The sequence below is a fragment of the Ascaphus truei genome, chromosome 6 (assembly GCF_040206685.1).
Source record: "Ascaphus truei isolate aAscTru1 chromosome 6, aAscTru1.hap1, whole genome shotgun sequence".
NCBI classification, from domain to species: Eukaryota; Metazoa; Chordata; class Amphibia; order Anura; family Ascaphidae; genus Ascaphus; species Ascaphus truei.
This window is the reverse complement of record NC_134488.1, coordinates 104,619,864-104,629,286: the sequence shown is the minus strand read 5'-3', so window position 1 is coordinate 104,629,286 and position 9,423 is coordinate 104,619,864. Positions and strand designations below refer to the sequence as shown.

The 9,423-nt window shown below is 50.4% G+C and overlaps 1 protein-coding gene across 2 annotated transcripts; it reads left to right on the top strand.

The window, feature by feature from the left end:
• Window positions 1–713: 713 nt before the first annotated feature.
• On the top strand, window positions 714–6,853 carry LOC142497560 (uncharacterized). 2 transcript variants are annotated; one of them, XM_075605525.1, is made up of 3 exons: window positions 714–1,465; window positions 2,780–2,959; window positions 6,225–6,853. In XM_075605525.1, exons 1-3 carry the CDS (start codon window positions 1,222–1,224, stop codon window positions 6,809–6,811), a joined length of 1,011 nt encoding a protein of 336 aa, XP_075461640.1. In that variant the 5' UTR covers window positions 714–1,221; the 3' UTR covers window positions 6,812–6,853. The 2 variants fall into 2 exon arrangements, with proteins under 2 accessions (XP_075461640.1, XP_075461639.1); XM_075605524.1 differs by having other exon boundaries at window positions 2,780–6,853.
• Window positions 6,854–9,423: the final 2,570 nt, after the last annotated feature.

Sequence of the window (9,423 nt, the reverse complement as noted above, 5' to 3'; positions counted from 1 at the left end):
CTCTCCTCTCTTCTCCTGTGTTTAGTAGGTTTTAAGTGGTTTTGATTTGGGCCCCCCTCCCGGGGTGAGGGATTTTCCCTTCCCTCCTCGTGGTGAGGGACCCTCCGGCTCCCCCCCGTGTGTTTTTGCCGGTTTTGCCGGTGCCCGGGGGGGGGGGGGGGATTGCAAGAAGGCTGTTGTTTTTGTCCTGCGTGGGACCTCCCTTCCTTCCTCGTGTTGAGGGACCCTCCGCCCCCCCCCCCCCCGTGTGTTTTTGCCGGTTGTGCCGGTGCTCGGGGGGGGATTGCGGGAAGGATAGGTTTTTTGTCCTGCCTTTTGTTTTCATGCGTTTTCTATTGGTGGCAGCGGCGGGGGGAGGAGGGAGAATGACGAGGAGAGTGACTCCTACCTGGGGCTGTTGCGCGAAGAAGGCGCACCGGCTTGGAGGAGGAGGTTTGCGAGTTCGCCGTTTGCGAGCCCTGTTCCTGTCCTCCTATTATGGCCGCTTGTGTGGCTGGGGGGGGGAAGAGAGGCTCGCCCAGCCCACGCTTAGCCGTGCGGTTGGGCTAATGGCAAGGGAACATGAGTGTCATGTGGTTCCGCCTCCTGACGATGATCAGGGGGTGGGGTTTTTTTTGGGGGGGGCTGGGGGCAAGGCTGTTGTTACGGCTGGGGGAGGGGGCTGGTGGTGGTTTGGCTGGAATGGTGGGCTTTTGCCCCCCCCTCCTCCCTCCTCCTTGGGGAGATTTTGGCCCTCTTCCTTCCCCCCCCTTTTTTTCTTTTCCACTCTTTTAAACAGTGGGAGGTGGTCAGGTGGGGCTGTCCATTTAAAAAAAAAAAAATAATAATGAAATAAATAAATAAAAATGTATATTTAAAAAAAAAAAAGCCTTTTGAGGTTGGTCTTGGTTGTGGTTAATGGAAGACAATGCTAAGGTTTTTGATGTCATGGGTGACACCATACTTAAAAAAAAAAAAAAAAAAAAATGACAGCAATGGTTGGTTGGATGTTAGCGCTAATGGATGGAGGTGGGGGGTGTTAAGGTGCTAAAGATATAAGCATTAATGCGGGAATTTTATGTTATTACAGCTTTAGAGCGGTTTCTAAGTCTATTCAAGTGAACTGGTTTTCGTGAAGATCGGCCAGGCAAGAGTTCAAGAGTAGTTTGCTGGCAGGATTTAGGTGGTGGAATTAAACCAGTGTTTGACGAGCCATTGGATAAAATTACAGCGTTAGTAGCGATGTCCTTTCAGGTCAGCACCATGCAGCTTTTGGCGGAGGCGCACAACCATGAGGAAGGATGGTTTCAAAAACAGATGTGTGCACTAGTGCTGAAAGCTGGGAGTGATCAAGGAAGTTTGGGCAGTCGTGAAGACGCGAGAGGACAGGGTGGTTCCCATGCTACCTGCGCTGAGGCGTGGCCATCATCAAGTGATGAAGGGGGTCCTAGTTACGGAGCACGGGAGGCGTTGGTGGTGCAGAAGGGTATGTCATGGCGGAGTTTTTGGAAATCACAGCCTATTTGGTTGAAGGCTGGGTGACTTTTGGGAGGAGCCTGGGTGATGGGTCCCCACATGAACAGGTGTGGGACATTGGGTCCCTGGAAAAAACAGGGGTGGGACATGGGTTTCCACGAAAACAGGTGTGGGACATGGGTCCCTATAAAAAAACAAGGTTGGACATGGGTCTCCACGAAAACAGGTGTGGGACATGGGTCCCTACAAAAACAAGTGCTGGACATGGGTCCCCACGAAAACAGGTGTGGGACATGGGCCCCTGGAAAAAACAGGGGTGGGACATGGGTCTCCACAAAAACAGGTGTGGGACATGGGTCCCCACAAAAAACAAGTGTTGGACATGGGTCCCCACAAAAAACAGGTGTGGGACATGGGTCACCACAAAAACAAGTGTTGGACATGGGTCTCCACAAAAACAGGTGTGGGACATGGGTCACCACAAAAACAAGTGTTGGACATGGGTCTCCACAAAAACAGGTGTGGGACATAGGTCCCCAAAAAAAAAAAAAAAAAAAAAACAAGTGTTGGACATGGGTCTTCACAAAAAACAGGTGTGGGACATGGGTCCCTGGAAAAAGCAAGGGTGGGACATGGGTCTCCACAAAAACAGGTGTGGGACATGGGTCCCCACAAAAACAAGTTTGGACATGGGTCCAAACAAAAACAGGTGTGGGACATGGGCCCCTGGAAAAACAGGGGTGGGACATGGGTCTCCACAAAAACAGGTGTGGGACATGGGTCCCCACAAAAACAAGTGTTGGACATGGGTCCCCACAAAAACAGGTGTGGGACATGGGTCCCTGGAAAAACAGGGGTGGGACATGGGTCCCTGGAAAAAAAAAAAAAAAAAACAACAAGGGTGGGACATGGGTCCCTGGAAAAACAGGGGTGGGACATGGGTCCCAACCTTAAAAAAAAAAAAAAAAAAAAAACAAGAGCATGGATGGAGGCGAGCAGTAGGTGGCTAAGTGTTCCCTTTCTCCCTTAAAAAAAAAAAAAAAAAAAAAAAAAAAAAAAGAGGGGGATTTTGGGAGGGGGCCGACATGCTCGCCATAGCCGGTTACTGGTGAAAGGAAGGCTGGAAAAGGATGGTTGGTAATAAAAAAAAAAAAAAAAAAAAAAAAAAAAAAAAAAAAAGGTGGTTGGGGGGTTTGGTCCCAGCTTAGAAGAGAACGTAGGTAAAGGATTGGTCCTTTAAAAAAAATAAAAAAAAAAATAAGAGTTTATTCAGGAATGAAGGTTAGCTTAATTGGGGGTTTAATATTTGCTTCCTCATTTACAGGTAAATCTGGAACGGCCGGGACGCGGTCGACCTCGCTTTGTGGCGCTGGTACGTCGTCCACGGCTCGCAAGCGGTCCGGGCCTCGGGTTGAGCTTGCTGTCAGAGGCTTAGAGGACAAGAGTCTTGGGGCAGGTCCCGACAGGCGGTTCAAAACACCGCCGGGGACTGGGGCATCGAAGAGTAAGCGAAAAAGAGTTGCTTGTTTGGGAAATAAGAGTGTTACCTTGCCGGGCATTGTTAGCTCCCCTGGGCCACAGGTGTTGGAGTTGGGGTTAGCGGGCGATGCTGAGGCAAGAATGATTAGTGCGGTGGTTAAGGGCGTTCAGTTAGCTTTATTGCCGATGACAATGTTATTATCCACTAAGCAAGCAGTGGAGGCATGCAAGTCAAGTGAGCGGCAGGGGAGGTCAGATTCAGTGCTTGACGGGGGGAGCAACCGTGGAACAGTTGGTGGAGAGTTGGCTCAGGTGTCTTTGGGTGTGGAGAGGATGTGGAAAAGCGTCTTTTTCCTCGCACGTTCAGTAATTGGTCGCAGGCATTTGGGATTTTGGCGGGCGTTGCGGGGGAAAAGGATCCGCATTTATGCTCGGCGCTTTTTAAGTATTCAGGATACGATTAGAAAAGCGTTTCAGAAACACGGGGGGTCGTCCTTTCGTGGGTCAAATAGCCTCAAAGGGGTCTGGCGGGAGCATTTTCAGGTGCGCACATCAGGGAGAGGGCGTGCAGGTGGGAAGCAGTCGGGGGTATGTTGGCGTTACAACGAGTCAAGATGCAATTTTGAGAATTGTAGATTCTAACATACTTGCACTGGGTGCGGGGGTCAGCATCCCAAATCAAAGTGCTTTAAGAAAGATAGTAAGGGTTTCAAGGGAGCAGGACAGCAGGCTGTTCAGGAAGGCGGGAACGCCAGTTTCAGCAGAGGCAATGGCGCCTTGGCTGGAAAAATACCCCAATAGACGGGCAGCTAGCTTATTACGAGAGGGGTTTAAGGAAAGATTCAGGATCCCCTTTGAGTATCAGGAGGGATCGGGGGGCGAGAGGAATTTGAAGACGGTCAGGTTGAATGGGGATGTGGCAAAAGAAAAAATTGATAAAGAGATTGAGTTGGGCAGAATGGCGGGTCCTTTCCTTTCCCCGCCCCTGAAAAATCTTAGGGTGTCACCATTGGGAGTGGTTCCGAAAAAGGAGGCGGGGGCTTTCAGGTTAATTCAACATCTGTCTTACCCGAAAGGGTCGTCAGTTAATGATGGGATAGATAGGGACTTATGCTCCGTAAGCTACGCCACTTTTGATCAAGCGGCGGCTTTGGTGGGAAGGATGGGGCAGGGGGCATTGATGGCGAAGGCAGACGTTAAGTCAGCTTTCAGACTCTTGCCGGTGCATCCAGATTGTTTTCATTTATTGGGCTGTATGTTGGAAGGGCGTTATTTTGTTGACCTTTGTTTACCTATGGGTTGTGCATTGTCTTGTTTTTATTTTGAAACATTCAGCACATTTTTGGAGTGGGTGGTCCGCAAAAGGGTGCAGGCAGCAGGGATCATACATTATTTGGATGATTTCCTTTTCGTTGGTCCGCAGGGGTCTGATTTGTGCGCAAGGTGGCTTTTTCATTTTTCAGCCATGGCGCGCGAATTTGGGGTTCCTTTGGCGAATGAAAAAACAGTGGCACCCACGACCACTCTCAGTTTTCTGGGCATAGTAATTGATTCAGTGAACAGGGAATATAGGTTACCTCCTGAGAAGTTAGTTGTTTTGGAGTGTATGATAAAGGATTTCATGCTTCTTAGGAAGGCCTCATTAAGTCAGTTTCAGGTTTTGATGGGCCATTTGGTGTTTGCAGTTCGCATTATGCCTGTGGGAAGGGTGTTTTCCAGGCGCTTGTCATCAGCTACAGTGGGGGTAAGGCGTCCCAACCATTTCATTCGGGTCACAACAGATATTCGGAAGGATTTGGCGGTGTGGCAAGAATTCTTACAGAGTTACAACGGAAGGACGTTGTGGAGGGGGCGTCCAGCGCGGAACGATGAGCTGCAGCTATTTACGGATGCGGCTGGGTCAGTAGGGTTTGGTGCATATTTTAATGGAGCTTGGTGTGCGGAGGAATGGCCAGACGATTGGCGAGGGACTCAGCTTAGGGACTCAGCTTATCAGGAATCTGACATTTTTGGAACTTTTCCCTTTACTAGTGGCTGTACATCTTTGGGGGGACAAGTTTGCTAACAGGGAGGTGACGTTTTGGTCCGACAACTTGGGTGTGGTGGAGGCTGTGAATAATTTTGGTTCACGGTCCCCACCAGTGTTGGTTCTGTTGAGGCATTTTGTGTTACGGTGTTTACAGCTTAATATAGGTTTCAAGGCTAGGCATGTTCCTGGGGTGGAGAACAACATTGCTGATGCATTATCACGTTTGCAGATGGAGCTGTTTCGGAGGTTGGCACCGGGGGCGGAGACCCAGGGCGAACGGTGCCCAGCAGTCTTGTGGGATCTGGTAACGGAGGTGTGATTGATTTAATCAAGGCGTCTCTCGCCCCGGGTACGTGGGGTGCTTATGTGGCTGCTTGGCGAGAATTTCGGGAGGCAGAAAGGTTGGCTGGAGAAAAGATCTCGGAGGTAGACATTTTGCTGGGTCACATGATGAGTTTGAGGGAAAAGGGTTTAGCTGGTGGATCCAAAGGGAGAAAGATGGCGGGTATATCGTTCTTCCTTAGGCTGAATGGTAGGGTTGATGTGTCCAAGTGTTTTGTGGTAAGGAAGGTGCTAGCAGGCATGGTTAAAGGGATAACTAGCAGGGATGGCAGAAGACCAGTGACGCCGGTAATTTTGGAAGGTTTGTTGCGGGCCACAGACGTGGTATGCTCTTCCAGTTTTGAGGCAGTACTTTTTAAGGTCACATTCTTCATAGCATTTTTTGCAGCTCTGCGAGCAGGTGAATTGGTTTGTGTATCCAAGAAAGGAGGGGGTGGCTTGCAGCGGGCTGACGTAAGTTTAGGAGAAGGTTTGGTGAGGTTGCTGGTACGGAGGTCTAAAACGGATCAGAAAGGAAAGGGAGCGTGGATCTTGTTGAAGGGCTTGCCTGGAAGTGTGGTGTGCCCAGCAAAAGCGTTGGACGATTATTTGGCCATTAGGCCAGAACAAGGGGGTCCACTGTTAGTGCACCAGAACGGGGGGGCATTGTCAAGGTTTCAATATTGGCGGGTCTTTCGGATGTGTCTCAAGCAGCAAGGGTTAGAAGGGGGCAGTATGGAACGCATTCTTTTCGCATTGGGGCAGCGTCGGAAGCAGCACGCGTTGGGCTCGCGGTAGCAAAGATACGGAGGATTGGGCGCTGGAAGTCAGACAGTTACCGGACATACATCAGGCCGGATTTGGTAGGTGAGAATGTTGCGCTAGATTAAACACTTTGCCGTTGTTTTTCTTTTTTCCCACCATGTTTTTGCCTCCTCAGATTTCGTGGTAATTTGGATCGTGGGAGATTCAATGGTACACTGGGCGGGGAAGAGGGCGAATTCGCGCCCCTACGGAAAGAATTTAGGGTTGAGTATGGAGCAGGTGGAGGTAACGTGGTGGGGGATGAGAGGGATGCGGTGGGGACGGCTTTTTCCGCTGTTAATTTCTAGGGCCAGGGGTAGGAGGGCACCGGATATCATCATTATTCATGTTGGGGGTAATGATATGGCAAAATTGCGGTCGATTGATTTATTTCAGCAGATTAAGCAAGATTTGGCGCGCATGTTAACGTTTTGGCCAGGGGTGCAATTAGTTTGGTCCGAGATAATATGCAGGTTGGTTTGGAAAGGTGCGCGTATCCCGGGGAGAGTTAACAAGACGAGGAAGAGGTTAAACAGGATGGTGGGGAATTTCGTGGTTCAATGTGGGGGTTGGGTCATTCGTCACCCGCAGTTTAGTTTTAAATTGGGTGGATGGTTTAGGGAAGATGGGGTACAGTTGTCGGATGTCGGGGTGGACATGTTTAATAATGAGTTACAGGAAGGTTTGGAAGAGGTCATAAGGGGTATGGCGGTACGGGTCTGATTTAAGGGGGTTAAACAGGCCCGTTGGTGGCGGCAGTTGGGGGGGGGGGGTAGGTGCTTGTCCCCCAGAAGTGGCTCGGGGCTGGTTATCGGGGGGGTTTTGAAGCGAGGGGGCAGGTCACCGGGACGTACTTCCGGGTGCCCCCTTTGCGTTGCACAGCTCTGAGCATTCTGGCGCGGACAGGTGGTACGCTATCCCCATTGGTGTTAATAAATAAGCCGCGGCCTTTTACCTCCATATATGTGTCCTCTTGTTATTTGTATGTCTTTATGTAGAGGGTTCATAGGAGAGGGGGGGGGGGGGGAAGCTCGCGCCTCCTTGGTCATAGAGCTGGCCTAGCCCGCATGGGTGGCTACAGCTATTGACCGGGGGGTGCGGCCCCCCCCCCCCCAGCTAGGCTGTTGGTCGCTGTGCGCGATCGGAGAAGGCAGTTGGGGCAGTTAGTTTTTCAAATAGAGCCAAGGAACAAGCAACTGTCACTTGTTCCTTGGCGTTTCAACTGTTTCCCTCCCACCCATCCCTTTTGACTTAAGTTTAAAAAAAAAAAAAAAAAAAAAATTTGTTTCCATGTTAACATTTCTTTATTTTGCAGATAAATAAGAGTATATATTCAAGACAAGAAAGAAAAGATTATGATGGAGGGGTCAGTGGACCAATTGCTTTGTCGCGGCGGCAGTTGGGGAGGGGGTAGGTGCTTGTCCCCCAGAAGTGGCTCGGGGCTGGTTATCGGGGGGGTTTTGAAGCGAGGGGGCAGGTCACCGGGACGTACTTCCGGGTGCCCCCTTTGCGTTGCACAGCTCTGAGCATTCTGGCGCGGACAGGTGGTACGCTATCCCCATTGGTGTTAATAAATAAGCCGCGGCCTTTTACCTCCATATATGTGTCCTCTTGTTATTTGTATGTCTTTATGTAGAGGGTTCATAGGAGAGGGGGGGGGGGGGGAAGCTCGCGCCTCCTTGGTCATAAAACCAGGGCACCGCAGGGTTGCTACCTTCTACTGAAGGCTAACCCGGAGATAACATGTTTACATTTAGTTCTTACATTCGGCGGCGTCTCCCGGCATCCTCTGGCACCCTTCCAACACCTTCCTCTGCCACTGCTGTCAATGTGGCGTGTTGCCATGACAACGGGATGCTACGTGACGTCACCCGGCGTCAAGTTGCCATGACAACGGGATCCCTTATGGCACTGATGCGTCATGTGACTTCATGTCATGGCAATGTGGTGCCACGTGACATCACGTAGTGTCCTATTGTCATGGCAATGCGGCGCCATTTGACGTTGCACAACCATATTGACATCAGTTGCAGGGGGGAGATGCTGGGTGGATACCGAGTATGCCGTAGGAAGCCGGGAGATGTCGCCGATGCTGCAAGGCTCAAAAAGGGGTGTGGCAGTCTGGAACGGGATGTGACTTTATAAAATGGTTGCCATAGAAACAAAAAAGGCTTGTTACATTATAATACATTAAAAATGTAATTCAGAGTATTTAAAATAAATGCTACATGTATTTTCTCATAGTACAGAATGATTTATTTAAAAAGAAAAACACACACAAAGGATATTGCTTGGTCTGCAGCTTTAAAACAGCAATCCCAACAGCACTGCCGGGGGGAGAGTGCTCAGTGCGCCCCCCGCAGCAGCAGGACCGCCGGAGGGAGGGAGGAGAGAGCACTCAGTGCGTTGTGTCCCTGTAGCTCGGAGAGAGGAGGGGAGAGCGCTGAGCGCGCGTGTCCCATTTGCTCGGAGGGGGGAGGGGCCTGCAAGACACACACACTGCCGCACACTGACTGAGGCACACACACTGACTGGCGCGCACACACAGATGCGCGCACATACACACACTGACTGGCGTGCGCGCACACACACAGTGACGCACACACAAGGAATTCAGAGTTACTATAAATATAGAAAAGCAAATAACTAACACGCGTTCTAAGTCAAACTTCTGCGTTTTGGCACTGAACTTGTGTTTTGATTTTAACATCACCATCACAGATACAATTTCTGTGACAAAACAGTGACAAAAGACAAAGAAGTTTCACTTTAAATACGTGTGATCGGCACACACAGACTTTTGTTTAATATACATATTATCATTATCACTGCTTCTAAAACGATTGTTGTGGTGAATGCCGGATAATGATAATGTCTTGTGTTTTTCCAATTTCCAAAGATTAGGAAAAGGCTGACAAACACACATGTCCTCATTAACAATGGGAATTGAATTAGATGAATGTTATTAGGCCTGGGTCCCGCTGCGTCCGGCGGCGCGCGCGGCCGCGTGCGCGTTACTCACTATCCCCTGGTATCCTCCCGAGCCGGTCCCAGTCCCCCGTCGCTGCACGGCTCACTACGCACTGTGACGCCTCAGCCGCCAGGGGATGCAAGAGAATTGAGATCCCTAGCGTTGACGCGTCACGTGGTGCGCTGGTGAGCCTATCAGCGGCGGGGGCTGGAGCTGTCAGAGCTTCCCCCACCTCCAAAAGTTAGGGGGGGGGAAGTGTGTGTGTGTGTATGTAAGTGTATATGTATCTATGTGTTGTGTGTTGTGTGTTGACGGGGGAGGGAGCAGCACGGAGAGCGAGCAGCAGAGCGCATGTGTGGGGGGG